Here is a 16,584-nt window from a genome sequence, read left to right on the forward strand (position 1 = left end):
ATTATTTTATCAGTTTTGAAATAGTCATCAATCATTTTCTGAGTGTTCAAAATAAAATGATGAGATGTGTGTTATACTCCTGATTACTAATGCAAAAGGAGTCCAATTTATTTATTTCACTGAATAAGATGAAATATAGTATACTTAGTATACTTTGACCAAAAGTTAACATGAGGAGAGTAGAAATGAGTAAATAGAAGAAAATCCAGTATCTAGTTGACTTCCTCTTCCAGAGATATTTAGCTCAGAGATAATTTTGTGGATTAGTATCATTTGTGGTTAAAGAGATTATAGGTTTTTCCCCCATTTATTATATCCATAGCCATATATTATATCCACAGCTTTGAGATCAGGATTTGACGAGCGTTTGTGGCCTGCAGCTGTTAGCAGAAAATTTTTCAATTATACTTTAGACTGAGATACACACACACACAATTATACTAACAGTTTCACATAAAAGCTTCTTTGTCTTCAATAAAAATTATTTATGTGAAAACACATAGTCAGCCTTTTAAAAAGTGTTTTTACAAGGCTCCAAAGAATGCAGTTCTATTGGTAGACCTGGGCAAAGGGGGAATTTAATAAGTAATTGCTGGGATAAAATGAAAACACTTTTTAGACTTGGTCACAAAATCCTTTCTAAGCTTTGTAGAGTCATAGAGAGAGAAACAGTCAGCAAGCACTAAGATTTCTAGTATTCATCATGCCGCCAGAAAAGCACAGCTTCCTAACCGTCAGTTGCCTTTTTATAGGGAGGTTTGGTATTGTTGACAGCTGTTCTGAAAACTCCTGAATAACATTCAACATCAATTCAGAATGTAGAAGTTGTCTTACCTTGGTTTCAGCCTCAAGATGCAGGGAATTTTTAGTTTCCCTTTCCTAGTACATTCCCAGTGCAGGATCCCTTCTTTGTCATTCCTGCTACTTGATCATCTGAGTTGTGATTAAAAACCTGCCTTGATGGGGAATGTGCCACCTTTACAGGCAGTCAGTTCTTGAAATTTTGGATGTTTGAGTGTTTGCTCCTAAAGGAAAGACCTTCCTGAGATTGCCCTCATGGCTTTAGCCTTTAATTTTGATTAAAAGTAATATAAACGTAAGCCAAATTTGATTTAGTGTATAAAGACAATAATAATGTAGGCTCATACAAGTTTGTTACAAAACCATTAGGTTTTTTGGGGTTTTTTTTGTCTAGTTTTGAGTATTGTAACCTAAGAAATCTAACCTTGCTTGTCCATGGCAGTCCTTCAGAGGTTTACAGCTATTTGCCTGTCTGCATAGTCCTTTCTTTAGGTCAGACTTTCTCTTTCTGGTCTGTTAACTGTTCTTTCTGTGTCGTCTGCCAAGGTTTGAGCTCATAAGGAACAGGAGCTGTCATTCATTTCATCTCCATTCCTGTGCCTGGAAATAATGACCGAATCTTTCACCATCCTTCTTGTCATCTCTTAAATGGATGTATTTGTGTCCATTCCTGTGAATGTGTCACCCATAACTGGAAGTGGGTGTGACCCACTTCTGAAGGAACCTGAAGGAAAGGTGTATGCTCATTTATCCCCCTCTCCCTATCATCTTTTTTTTTTTTAAATAAAGGCATTATTTAAATTTTATTGGGGAATATTGGGGAACAGTGTGTTTCTCCAGGGCCCATCAGCTCCAAGTCAAGTTGTTGTCCTTCAGTCTAGTTGTGGAGGGCACAGCTCAGCTCCAAGTCCAGTTGCCATTTTCAATCTTTAGTTGCAGGGGGCACAGCCAACCATCTTGAACCGACAACCTTGTTGTTGAGAGCTCGCGCTCTAACCAACTGAGCCATCTAGCCTCCCCTCCAGAAGCTCAGCGGCAGCTCGTTGTCTTCAATCTAGTTGTGAGGGGCGCAGCTCACTGGCCTATGTGGGAATCAAACCGGCAACCCTGTCATTCAGAGATCATGCTCTAACCAACTGAGCCACCATGCTGCCCTCCTATCATCTTAAAAAGTGATAATAATATAGCATAAGATCACCTTGCCTTTTGGGCAGCCTTGTCTTATTCATGGTTCCTTTATTCTCTCTTGAACCTAAAGTATCTAAATCTTTTCCCTCCCCAATGTCTTGCTGAGCTAACCTAAATACAAGACCCTACATTTATTCCTATTGCTTTATCTCATAGAGGCAGCTCATTATTGCAGTTTAGCAATGTTATTCATAATTTAATCATCTGGTAAAGTCAGTATTGTTAATCATTGAAGAATCTGAGCATGCCTTATGTGTTATTATGTAGATTATGGCTAAAATTTTGGTTAGGATTGTGTCAGTATCTGAGCTCCTTGGCATTACATTACAAATCTCTATAGGATATGTTTCGTTCAGCTTTTTACAGATTGTTAGAGTCAGCAGTTGCCCTTGTGCCGGCCCCATTTCTGTGCTGCTTATAATATCATGAGGACTTCTAACATCATACATGTCTCACCAGAGTCTAGACATTCTTTATTTCCGTGGTTATGCTGCCAAAGACAGAAATTAGACCAGTGTAACATGACTTTTCCTTTGTGTACCCCTGCTTAGTTCTCACAAATCATCCCTTGGATAAAATCCTTTGAAGAATCTCACCTAAGATCTATGTCTAGCTCTCTCGTTTGTAACACGAACAGAGTCTACTTTCTTCTTTCCAAAAACAGAAATGGCATTTCCTGCTTCATTTCCTGGCAACTCTTTGGTATTCTCCAAAGAGCCCCCAAATGGTCCAGCAACCTATCTGTAAGTTTTCTTAGGTTCCAGGAATGTGATCGTGCAAATTAGGCACATTGAGGTCATTGAGGGAAGCACGATTTCCTAATTTCTCACAGTCTCTTTGCTACCTAAGTATTCGTTGCTTTTTTTCTTTGCTAATGGGAAGAAGTTATAATATCATCCTGTGGTTCTAGTTGGAGATTGAGTCCTACAACTCCTTAAATCAGGGGTATCCAAACTGCGGTCCGCGGGCCAACTGCGGCCTGCGATCCATTGTTAATTGGCCCGCAGTAAATTGCAAAAATATATTTAGTTTACTTAAATAAACCAGGGGAAGCAATACGTACTTCACCTCAAGTGAGTGGCCCGGCTGTTTGTGTATTTTACCGCATATGGCCCTTGGTGAAAACCGTTGAAAAAAGTTTGGACACCCCTGCCTTAAATTGTTATAAGAACTACAAGAAAATGGACAGAAAACCTTAATTGGTTTATAACTTGTCAGTTTTGTGGCATCCCTCCTCTGCACTATGCTGGTTGTGGTAATTTGGGATTGTGCCGGAGATGAGGGGTAGGGAGTGACTCACCCTCAGATATGGTCACCAGTCTTCATCGCATGGGTGTTAGTGATTGCTTACAGTGTTTCCCAGTCTTTGAGGAATCAGAGAATGAAAACATCGTCCTTGCCTGTGTAAATTTCTCCTGTTAAATAGTATTTTCTTTTACCAATGTGTAAGTTCTTTGCAAACTCTTTCTATAAACTTCAGTATTGTTATTCCATCACTTGCATATTGCTATACTTGGCCTTGATCTGATTCATATTTTGCCACCGCAGCTAGAAGATAAGCCACTAGTGGTCAGTGACCCTGCCTTATGTTGTCTGTATCCCCTTATCACCCTGCCCAGCATATGGTGAGAGAGGTACTCAGAAAATGCTCTCCTAGTTTCATTTATTCTGGACAAAGTCATCAAAGTAAATATTATGAAATTAAATATGGTACACTTACAGTGATGGAACTTAATTACAATCATATAATTCTATATCTTTCTTTAAACAGTAAAGCTCCTCCTACTTATAGTGAAGAATTAGTAAATAATTACTTCCCCAGTGACATTTCTATTTCTCCTTTTTCAAATTCTCTTTGTTCACTGAATTTTTGCTTCTCTTTTTCTAACACATTCGTTATTATACACATTTCATGATATACTCTTGACATTTAAAATTTTGATTCTTGGCATTATTTGTTTCACTGTCACATAGTAACATTTTTGTTCTTTGCAACCATCTGCTTGTTTTAAGGTGTGTGATTCTTTTCAATGGCATGGAATACTTTGATATTTTTAAATGCCTTAAATGTTAATCTGGGATCTTTACATGTGACATATGTTTTTCTTCGTAGACCTCATACCTGGTCTTTAATGAGCACCTGGCAAATACAGAAATGAGTTATTTTATCCAGTTGATGATATTTTAAGTGTATTGTACATCTCAGTAAGCACACCACATACACTAAATAATAAAGATTGCCATGAAATCACTCCATTGTGCTATATAAAGAATTAGTAAGCTCATTTTTATAAGTGAGGAAAGGGGGGCTCACTGAGGTGGTCACTTGTCCAAGGTCACTTAAGTTTTGATCCTAGTCCCACTTACTTCAAGTGACACGTTCCTCTTCCTACTCATACTTGAGGAAACTCATCGTTGCAGCTGAATGTCCACCCCAGGCTGAGCACCATGGAAATGGGAGGTGTAGAATTCACCTGCCAGAGCAGGCATGAGGCATTTTCATGAAGGGGAAAATGCAGGAACTCATCAGACCCATTGTCTGTTTCTGCCTATTAACATGGCAAGAATAAAGCAACTACTGGCAGAAACCTGGAACCATCTCCACTGATGTGGAAGTCAGGAGAGTGAGGACTAAGATGGAGGCTCTGGTGGTATACACATTTTCCCTTTTCTTATAGATTGTGATTTTGGAAATAAACAGGCTGATGTTGAAATTTGAGGGAATGGGGGAAGAATCACCAGATCATACTACAGAATTGAACATTGTAGAGGTTGATAAGAAACTGAAATACAACTGTAGAGTAATTTTTTAGGAGGAAACTATGAAGAATGTCAACAACAGTATTTATGGCCTCAGATATCCGTATATGAGTACACAGAATAACACACTGAACAAATAAGGAAGGTCTCATGAGCATCACAGCAAATGGTTAGATTTGCCTAATGACTGGAATGAGACAAGAAAAGATGGTCATCCTTCATTCATATATACATTTATTCAGCAAACATTAAATGAGCACATATTATATATGCCAGTCTAGTTTCATGATATGAAGATAGACTGTGCTCTCAAGTAGACAGAATGACATGTAAACAGTTTATTAAAATATTTACATTTTAGCTGGGCATCTTAATCTTTTTTAAACTTGTAAAAAGTTCATATCAGATCAGTAAGTCTTCTGACAAGCACACCACTCTCAGTATGTGGAGAGGTGTTCCATCTCCTGCCAAGAACCTGTTCTTCTGTCACAAACTACAGGCCTGAAAAATGGATTCTCTTTTCAACACCATCTCCATAGCCATTGTCATCGTTGGATAATCGGATCCCTCTAAGGAAACCACACTAGCTATAATACTCCACCTAAGATAGTGTTACTAGTTATTAATGCCCTGCATATCTTTTAAATACAGCAGGCTTTTGTTTATTTTCAGGCCTTTAAGTTTTATAACCTTTTTTAAAACTGCGTAATCCTCTTCTGTAATCGGTAAAGCATTTGCACATTTATAGATGTCTTCTCACATGTATACTCTTTCAAAAACTGACCGTTATAATAATACAGAATGTTTGTTACTATTTGTTTCATGATAAGATGGATAATATTTACTTAGTGGTTGTCTGATTATAAAATTCAGCAATTTAACAAGCTCCTAAAAACTTTATTGTGCTTCATATATTTTTACTTTAAGAGCTCTCCTCCCCTAACCCTTCCATGTCATTTTTTGACAGATTTTTTAAAAAATATTTTCTTAGTATTTTTCTTTAATATTCATTCATTCATTCATTCATTCATTCATTCATTCGTATTTGGTAGTACTAGCTATACTTTTGCCTCTAGATGTTGCCTTCTAAACATCAAATGGCTGTAAGGAGTTGTGTGCAGAAGTCTAGTACTTCTTAGGAGCTATCTGCAAATCCTCAGCCCCTGCCTGTTCCCACAGAGGTGCCCTTGAAAAGTGTTAACCCTTTGCCTGCTTGATTGCAGGAGGAATGCCAGCTCCTGAGCAGGCCTCATTGGTGGAGGAAGGGCAACCACAGATCTGCCAGGAAGCTGCCTCCACTGGCCCAGGCATGGAACCCGAGACCACGGCCACCACTATTCTAGCTTCTGTGAAGGAGCAGGTACAGCCTCTTATTGGAATTTGCAGTTAATTATTTCTTCAGTACATTTAAAAATTAATCTTTGGATGTGTTTTGAATTTGTCTAATGTCCTTGACGCCTTCACGTTTTCTAATTATAAGGTGTTTACATCCCTGAGTACATTGGGATGACTGGCAGGTAGAGCCGCTCCAGGTGCCAGTCAGAATCGGAACATGCAGGATACTTGTGCGTCTGCAAGTAAGGACAATATCGATGGTGATCGGTGTCTCTGTCTCGCCCCCATTGCAGAGTGTGTGCATGCACGCAGAGTTTTGTAAAGCGTAGTTCACATTGCTGACTTCTGTCAGGACTCTGGCAACTTGAGGCCTGTAATACCCTTAGATGTGTTGAACATTTTAACATAGGTAGTATGTAGAGCTGTCTCTGTGATTTTTGGATAAAGACTATATTCGTTGTATTTGTGTGAATCGAAGTATATTCATTTTGTGAGCTAGTGTTCTAATACTTGTGTCAAAATGTGCCAGTTTGCTTCAATGTTATGTTTATGTTGATTTTCTTAAGGCCCTTAATACTACTTATCCTTGAGATGCAAGTAGCCTTCTCAATTAAATCTTATTTGTTGTCTTAGAGAATTGAAATTCCTAAATTTCTTAAGACTTAAAATTTTAGTAAGGTGAATGTAATTTTAAAGCTCCAGGGATGCTTCTCTGCCCCTCCCTCAAAAACAAACAAAAAAATACATGCCCTCTGTGAGGGTTATTCTGTGGGAGAGAATCTAATTAAAAAATTGGATTATCATATGGTTCAACCACTGCGTCTTTTTTTCTCAAGAGATATAAACTTAGATGTGTATTTGCTAGAATAGTCTTTTAAAAATCGATATCAGTAGTTCAAATGACTAATGATGACGAAGAGTAAAGGAATACTTAATACCTCATTATTTTACGGTTTGCTTTAACTTAAAACTAAGTGTGTGGTATGAAAGAATACTCCAGAACCATGACATATATCTGACATTGGAACTGTGTTTTGAAGAAAAATGATTTTACCACTTATTCTAATATCAAGATGTCAAAATATTTCCATTTCTCACTGAAATTAATTTTTAAACATTCCGCAAAGTAGAAATTTGAGAAGACCCTAAGAAAATTGTAGTTAGTATGTTTTTATTTTCCACAAAACTATAGATTATCTAAGATACTCTCACCTTCAGGGAGAAAAAACAGACTTTTTTTTTTTTGATAGCACTTCATGGTTGTCAAGATTTGACCCAAGGAGTTGTAAAATGAAAAGGGTCTGATTTATATAAGGCTTTTATTGTATACTGTGTTTTGTGAAACATGACAGTAAATTTATCAAAAGGCCCAGAACTGAGTGAAAACTAGATAATATGTTCAGTAAACATAGCAACAGGAATTTTGTGTTTGTACCTTGAGACCAGATACCCTGCATGTTGGAAAAAAAAAAAATGGAAACCTGTCATTGTATTTTTGCACTGGAATTCCTTGATGGCTTTAGATGACTTCAAAATTTTATCTTTTGGCCAAAAATATTGTTTTGAGTGGGTACTTTCTAGGTGATAACAAGAAGGGTTACAGTTTCTTAAGGAAGCCAAAAAAAAAAAATACAAATATTTGTTATTTATTAGAAGAATTATATTTTATCTCCCAGATTATTTAGTTAGTGGGAAGATCCAGTCTACTGTTTGCTTCTAGTACTATTCTAAGTATTTGAGTCCATTATTTATATGCATTTGCAGTTTTCATTGTTAATTTCTCTTAAAATTGCTTGTCAGTGCTCAGTAGTCAGATTTCAATCATTCAATCCCAGACATCATACCTATCTCTTTTTCCAAGATACTCACCTGACTAAATAGCTAACTCTAGTGCCCATAGGATGTGTGAGGCACCAGGCAAGATACTCTAATATCTCGATAGTCAGAGTAAACATTTCTTAGGAATTTCCTAAAATATGTCACTCCCTATCACCTGCCCAATGAGACAGAGCACAGAAAACTAAGACAGGAATAAGAAAGCCAATTACAATTTATGTTGTATATTTGATTTTAAAACACTAGTCAGAACGTGACATGCATAGTCGTGTTAGACTCAAATGCAATAGTTAATATTAGATTATGTCCTTGATCATGTTTGATATCAAACAGCCATATTCTTGGATGGGATTCATAATTACTTTAAAAAAGTGCCTCACTACTATGAAAGTTCATAGCCATGGTCTGATGATATCGGCTCCACTCGTCTCAAAGAACATACCTTGTTCGGTGGCAGCTGTGTCTCAGGAAGGATGTTTCATTAAGGTACAGAAGGCTCCCATCTTGGCTCCTCTGCTTACTACTATATGATCTTGGGAAGATTTCTTAACTCTTGTGTCCCAGTTTCTCTTCTGTAAAATGGGGATAATAATAGTTACTGACGACATTAAATTAACCTATGTAAAATGTTTATAGCAGTCCAGCACTTAGTGCTCATAACAAGGACTAATACTACTGTTGTCATTGTCACTTTTACATAAGAAGATAAAAGCTTTTCTTAGGAGGAGCTGATGGTTCTATTTTTAAATATATATACGGATTCATTGAAGTTTGTTTTGGACATTGGTAGGGAGACAAAAAAGCATTCTGAATGAAGATTGAGCCATGTTTATGCTGTGACAGTATTTCCCTTCTGCAAGGGCATTCAACTTTCAAAGCTTCACCGTATTGGTCTCACAGATTAGAACAGCGTTAGGTATATATTATAAAAAGTAGTGCACATGAAAATAAAGTTTATTAACACTCTCACTTAGTGCAACATCAAACATAATGTCAAGGCACTTGGTTAAAGAATTGGAAAGTAATATCTTTTAACACACACCTGAATCTTGAGAGGAAAAGTCTGGGTTCTCTTGAATAAAACACATTCAAGCCACTAAAATAGCTCATACATACTCCCCTGGGCAATTTATGGAAAGTAGTAGGCAAGGAAATGGCAAGTGACCAGAGGAGTCTTGTTAACAAATCATTAGTCTGTTACTCTCTGAAATTGGATTTAAGGTGTCATAAAAACAGCTGAATCTTCTTCTATAGGGTCACACTTTCCCTAGGATCTAGAAGCCAGGTTTTCCTTATTCCTTGATAAAATGCTGATAATCACATTCCCTTTCCTTTGTAAAATGATAGCCTTTCATGTTTGTTAGTCGCATAGGTATGCACCTGTGCAGTTATTTAAAAAAAAATAAGTCCTTGTTCTTTAATAGACAGAAAGAGCCCACTTCTGTTCCAGTGCCACCACTTGCCTGAAGCCATGTTCACCTGTCCTGAGTCAAATCCCAAGCTGCTAGCACTTTACACCACTGTGCTAACTCTTACTGCATGCTTCTTTGGATTATAGAATCAGCTACCTAAGGACAGAGTCGTGTTTTATACATTGTTTTACACACGTGGTATAGGCTGCTCTCCTCCACGCCCTTAAGTATATTAGACCCGCAATAAATGATTTTTCAGAAGGTAGTGGATGAATAATGGCTATCAGATTACTTTGTCTCCAACTGCGCGTTTTGTGATAATAGGATCTGTAGTCACATTAATAGAAACATTACTAAGCAGGAGAATCTCAAAACTGCCTAGAAAACTGTTTCCCCAGCTGTTGTCCTCAAGACAATTTGAAATGCTTGTATCCACACTGATTAAATTAAATACTGATTAGAATTAAATCCAATCTCTGCAAGGAGCAAATTAAAATTTTATTTCATGTTGACGGTCAAATAATGACAGGTGATATAAATTTCATCTTCCATCTGTCCAACATAGATGAAAATTAAGTGCAGGGAATAATAGGACGTGGTCATCTTGGTGATGTCACAAAATATCTACATTATCTATACCATGTGATATAGGTAACTGCTAAAGAAATGTCTCTCAGCTAAGGATTATCCTTTAAGAGAAATAAAAAGTCAATCCATGGGAACAACAAAGTAATGTGGTCTTTGGACTTGAATCTGAAATTACAGGAAGTGTCCGTTGAACTTGAAGCTACCAGTTGGCTGTAATCAGAATCATCATTTGGCAGGCTCTGCTGTTTAGCTCGACTCCGAATGAGAATCCAAGCATCCGACATGAATACAGATGTTGGAAACAAGGAGGCTTTTTTTTTTATCCTGATAGATTTCAAATATCTGGCAAATTTCAGAATGGCCTTGTACCTAGTTTAATATCTTATACACAGTAAGATACAGAAAACGTGGCCAAATGTGGTGCCTTCAAAGGGCCCTGCCTCCTCAGATGGAAACTTTCCACTAAAATGATTGATTCTTTCTTGAAATGGACAGCGTGGCTTTGGATGAAGAGGAATTGGAATTTGGTAAGACACTAGCTGCTCATCCAGAACTGTGCTGTTACCCTTCCAGCTTAGTCAGATGTGTCACTGTGCTGACCTCACAGGCACAAAGGAAGCAGTGAGCCACAGGCCACGTGCAGGCTATTTGCGCTTGGGAAAGTAAACTTTAGTTTTGTAATTGATAGGATATGATCCTGTAGAAACCCTCTTTAAAAGACCATGTGGCCCATCATGGGTAGGGTTAACAAATATATTTCAGAGCTCTGTATGGGATATAAGTTGATTTACGTTCTGTAAAATCACACATGCACTATTTCTTAACACTCTTTCATCTTCCGTCATAAAGAGATTTTTGTTTGAACTTGGCCATACTCAGGCGTTCTAACTTCCATTGTTTTCCACAAACCACACTCTCCTATTTTTGGTTTATGGTTTAAGAACTTTGGAATCCAGATTTCAGGTTGAAGCCAATCCAGACAGTGTGAGGCGGTAAGCAAAGAATAGAATTGGTGAAACATGCTCATTTTATGTGTACTCTCTCCTCTTACTCTGATGAAGTCCTAAATTAGATACTGTGTGTATTTTTGTTATCTTTGATGACTGAAAATTACAATGTTCTTCACTCAGGAGGCTCTCAAAGAACACCACCACCTTTCAAGATAATATTTTCTGACTTTAGTGAAAATCACATTTCTACCTTCAGTCATATTTACCTTAAGTGATATTTAGATTTCAGAGAGGGAAATGAGAGTCATTAGAGATCCTTAATTTTTGAAGCTAAAACAAGGAAATTTGGAGCCCAACTGTGCCCTATTGCTATTACTTCATTTTTTACATGAATATGTTAGCCTCAGTAATTACACACCCTTCCTGTATGGCAGAATGCCCAGAACTGAACAAATTCCAGAACAATTATTTACTTTATTTCTCTGAAACTGAAAACAGCTCAACTGTTGTGCACCTGTCTTTGCAACTTCCTTTTATTTGGTTCCTAAGTTTATTTACAATGAAATACTTCTCTGTGACACACCTCAACCACATGCAGAAGACAGAATTTTTATTTCAGCTATAAACAAGCATAGTTTGTAGTTTAGCTAAAATCCCTGTACTGTAAGTTCAATGCCTAAAACTTGATATTTTTCCTGTTAGTAACTTAGTAATTTTTCTTGTTGCTAACTGAATTATCCTGGCAATTGTAACTATTGTGTAATGTATAGTGAAATCTTCTGAACTGCATCATCAAACATGAGGTAAGATTGTATCTTTTCTTAGTAATTTCTGTGGGATTATCAAATTTTACAGTTTTACCTCTTTGATATTATGGAAATGAGGTTCAAAGTGAGGTCAAGAAGTAGAGATCTTGTGACACTGTTTGGCCTGGATTCAAGAATTCTGAACCCTGATACTTGGTTCTCAGGAGATCAGTCTCTTAATTGCATATGCAGTGGTCACAGTGTAACATTTTTCTTGCACGTGTTAATGATGTAAAGTATCCCCCACTTTAGGTATCTCTGATTAAAGAATACAGTGGAGTATGGCCAAGAGGTTTATTCAATATTTGAGTGTGCAAACACACACACACACACACACAGAAACCCCTCAGCAACATAAAAAGCTTGATTGCCAAGTTAGTGAACAATTATAGCTAGACTATTTTGACATCTGCCTATGTTTCTGAGAGACTGATGCATGATCAGCTGGACTTGTTAGCAAAGTTTCCCAATCTTATATATCCCAGGAGTACGTTCTGAATAACTGAGTATTTGTTCTATTTGATTAAATTGGAAACAGTCTTTTTAGGTGTATTGACAAATTCCAGGAATTTGAACAAGCTCCATGTGGCTTTTCACACATAGCTAGATTACATGTGCAGAAGAGAAATAACATGGTAGGGGCCGTAAACTATTGATTGAGTTAATGAACTATAAATGTAAAAATGCTAACTATCCCCCTATAGTTAGCGTATTCTTGCTTTTAACTAAATAAAAAATATTGATTGAAAACCTACTGTGAGCTAAGCACTCTGTCCAGGAAAGGGAAGGGAGGGGCGGTAAGGAGACACAAAGATGATCTATTTTATCTACCCTCAGACAATGCAGAGGCACAAACTGTATTGTATGCTTTTCCGTGCAATAATTGGCATATTCATTAATTGGAACCACAGAATCCAAAAATGTGTACTTTTACCCCCTTTTTTTATTTAAGCAGTCTATATATATATTGTATTATGTCAGTTTTATGTAAATATGTTAACTTAGGTACTTTTAACTTTAATTTTTACCATTGAATTAGCATTACCTTTCATTTACATTTGAAAGTAATAGAATTTTTTTTATTAATACTTAAAGCCAACCCTGACTTTGCATGTTTAAAATGATAATTTCATTTTCAGTTGAATAACTCAGTTCACAATTCCTATTCAAGGTTAAATTATGAATATATAGAATAATTTCCCCCTGTACATGCAAACTTTATGCTATTAAATTTGAAATGAGTGACTGCTGAGTTGGTGAGATTAAATGCATGACAGGATCATTCAGCATTGAATTCTTTGCACTGCATGATCGTTTTTCTTTTTAGAATCACTTCTGGAGAAAAAAATATTTCAGAAACATATTTTCCTCTCGGGTATAATCCTAAAGTTACCCTATAGCTATCACAATAGTCTGTGTTCATGTTTAAGTGTTCTCAATTTCTAAATTGCCATTTTTGTTTCTTTTGCAGAAATGGGTCCATATGGTCTTACTGCATCTGTTTATATTTTATGAATGTATTGTTTCCAAAGTGATCAGAGCTGCAAAGTAATTTAGGTTGCGGTTATTTTGTGTCAGACATTCCTAAGGAAAAGCATGTAACATGCATAGTCTTTCTCAGGTAGTTCAAAGACAGATCTAGGTCTTAGCTTATAAAATCTTACGTTTTTGTGCACTCAATCCTTAATAATATAGACATTTCAAGTAATAGGAACAGTCTGCAAGCAAGTTGAAAGAGCACCTTATTGAAACTTGAAGACAAATGCTTATTACACAGTTAAATTCTATATTAATCATATTTCACAAATGAAAATGGCTATCATATATTGGAAGGAAGTTTTTTTTAGAATTGAAATATTTTGGCTCTTTAATTTTCCTTTAAGAAATTGGAATTTGACATATTTCAGTATATAGACTATTTAATTTGTAGACTTTTACATATGAAAGTTCCTATAAAGCAGCATGAAATACAAAGGGTATTCATCATATGGTATCATCTACCCTAATAGTTATGTATCTGATTTACAAGTTTTCATAAAATCGTTCCCAAAGCTTAAATCAAGATAGAGTTCTTTACCTACGTATAGCCTTCTTATAAAGTATTCTACGGGAATTAATTCTTACTATTTCCTCAATATTAGCCTTTTCTGTGTTCTGTTTTTCCTTTAGAAATTCGTTTCCATCGTACAGTTAATGGAAACTATTACTCCTTCCCTTTGCAAAATACTTGCATAAATTGTTTTATTAAAAAAAAAAGTAAGGCAGGGCAGCTGTTTAGCTCAGTTGGTTAGAGCGTGGTGCTCTTAGCAACAAGGTTGCTGGTTCGATCCCCACATGGGCCACTGTGAGTTGCACCCTCCACAACTAGATTGAAAGAACTAGCATGTTTCCCCAAAAATAAGACCGGATCTTATATTAAGATTTGCTCCAAAAGACATGTTAAGGCTTATGTTCAGGGGATGTCATCTTGAAAAATCATGCTAGGGCTTATTTTCCAGTTTGTCTTATTTTGGGGGAAATATAGTACTTGACTTGAAGTTGATGTGTCCTGGAAAAAATACACAAAACAAATAAAAGTAAAAGAAAATAAAGCCTCTTTCGCCCAAGTGAGGAGTAAATTGGTACCTGCGTTTTTATTGATGACCTTAGCTACCTCATAAGTTTCTTGCTTTAAACCTGTAACTGTTGTAATAGGGAATTTTCCCATTGCACCATTTTCTCCTTGTTTCTTAAGATTAATATTGTTTTTTTTCTATAAGCTGGTAATAACAAGATCTTGATATTTCTTTTATTTCAGTTAGCAAAGTACATATATAGTGGAAAAGTGAATTTTTGTTAAATTATTTTCTAGAAAAATATGTCTTAGTAATTGTTTCTGTTGGCATTATTTTAAACTGATTAGAAGATTTGATGGTCTGTAGGTAAGAATGTGAAACTTATATTTGTATAGCTATGGGTACTGAGCAGAATTCTGTTACATTTAGGTTATGTGATCTGCACTATGCGATAGGGAAAATGTGTGTTATTGATATGAAACTAATTTATTTGATTGATTTTTTTTTAAATTTCTTAACCTTTAATAAAACTTGTTTTGATTTCGCATTAAAAACCATGAAGAGACTCCCCTATTGTCAGAAGTGTAGGTTTCTCCTACTATAAGGCCAGGAGAACAGGATTGAGAAGAATGGTCAGTGGACCATCTATGCCCTGTCTGCTGTTGTGAAGACAAAGACTCTGTATCACATAGCTTCACTGGCCTGACGCTTTTTGATACAATCAGATTGCTCTCTCTTTCCTCACTACTACCTGCCTACCTACCCACCCACCACCAGCACCACCACAACAGGAAGCAGGTGAAACATTTAGAAATATTTTGTCTGCCAGTAACATATAAGAATCAATGAACCCTATGGAATGAAACTAATACCTAATGTTTATTATTATTTACTGTGTGCTAGGTATCGTGCTACAGTGCTTTACATGGAGCATTTCCTATATTTCTTAGCATAATTTTATAGGTTAATGCGTGAAAATGTTTCAATTTTTTTGTTCACTGAACATCTAATTTAAATTTCTTTGTTCCCATGCTTTTTCCCACCTGAATAGGTTGGAAGACTATAGTCTTCAATTATACAAGTAAATTATTGTTAATCCTTATATTATCCATGTGTTTTCTCTTGCTTGTAACAAAAAATCTTGAATTATAGAGATAGTTATTATTATCCATGTTTACAGATAGGGAAACTAAAACTCAGGAAAATTTAATAACTTGCCTAAGGTTACATAGTTAATATTAGGAAATCTGGGAATCACATATAACCAGTTAAGACATGCTTACTAAACAATTAAGGTCTGCAATGGAGTCAATAAAGAGAAAGGATACAGAGGAAAATTGAATCACTGGTGGTGAGAAGATTATTTGAGAAGTTATCTTGGAATATGGAGGAAAAGAACAGAAGGGATAGGATGAATGTTAGCAGATATAAAGGCTATAGAAAATAAATCTAGATGATCTTGAGAAAGACTTTAGAGTAGCTGGAAGAGCAGCAATACTTACATATAATTCAAAAGCAGAAAATAAAACCCAGACTGGACAGATTTGAAGGGGTTATCACATTCCAGGCATCACCTAAGGAAAAGACAAAAATAATTCTGTCTAGAAATAACCTTGACAAAATTTTAAATTTACAAGGCTAAAGGGGAAAAAAACATTACAAGAATTTAAATAAAAGTAATGGTAAATCTGCGTAAGATAAAATCAGACTGACATCTAGCTTTGGTGAAACAGTAAATACCAGAAGAGTATAAAGCAATATATTTAGAGTGTTGAAGGAAAAATGCTTATAATCCAAGAGTTTTATACCCAGCTAAATTGTATTTAATGTGCAAAGGATTAAAAAGATACTCTCAGATATTCAGGGGCTCATGAAATATGTCCCCTTTGTATTGTAGTACCCTTTTTGATAATTAAAGATTTGTTTCCTTCAAAAATTAATGAAACTTAAGACTCAAGAATGAGAAATTCATGATATAAAATAACTAGTCCATCTTTTCTTACTCTATTAGTATTCTAAATCAGGAATCAACAGTTATTCTGTGTTATCTATTAGATTTGGTAGTTCTTCTCCTGTTTCTTTTGGTCTGCAAGCTACATACCCCTTCAAGTAGTTCACATGAATGTTACTTTATTTGATGACTGTCACTATTGGCCATTGGTAATATTCTGATTCACTCTTGATAATAGTAGCTAAACTGCTTATATGTTTTGGACATTTTACAGGGAGAATGTCCAGCCAATGCAGAATTTCATATAGGAATTTAGTGGCATTTTTCATTGTCCCAGCATTTAAGATGTCTTGCAACTTATATAAACGTATTTTGAATGACATAAATAATGGTTTATTGGTT

At 35.9% G+C, this 16,584-nt stretch overlaps 1 protein-coding gene across 6 annotated transcripts in view; it reads left to right on the forward strand.

Annotated features, from left to right (window-relative positions):
- PKP4 (plakophilin 4) overlaps positions 1–16,584 on the forward strand; it is a 230,928-nt gene that overhangs the window by 65,649 nt on the left and 148,695 nt on the right. For all 6 annotated transcript variants that reach the window (XM_081052556.1, XM_081052559.1, XM_081052560.1 and 3 more), the window contains exon 2: positions 5,973–6,109. In XM_081052556.1, coding sequence (XP_080908682.1) covers positions 5,978–6,109 — 132 coding nt within the window. In that variant the 5' untranslated portion in view covers positions 5,973–5,977. The remainder of the gene's footprint in view (positions 1–5,972; positions 6,110–16,584) is intronic.

The sequence above is a fragment of the Rhinolophus hipposideros genome (assembly GCF_964194185.1).
Source record: "Rhinolophus hipposideros genome assembly, chromosome: 6".
Lineage (NCBI taxonomy): Eukaryota > Metazoa > Chordata > Mammalia > Chiroptera > Rhinolophidae > Rhinolophus > Rhinolophus hipposideros.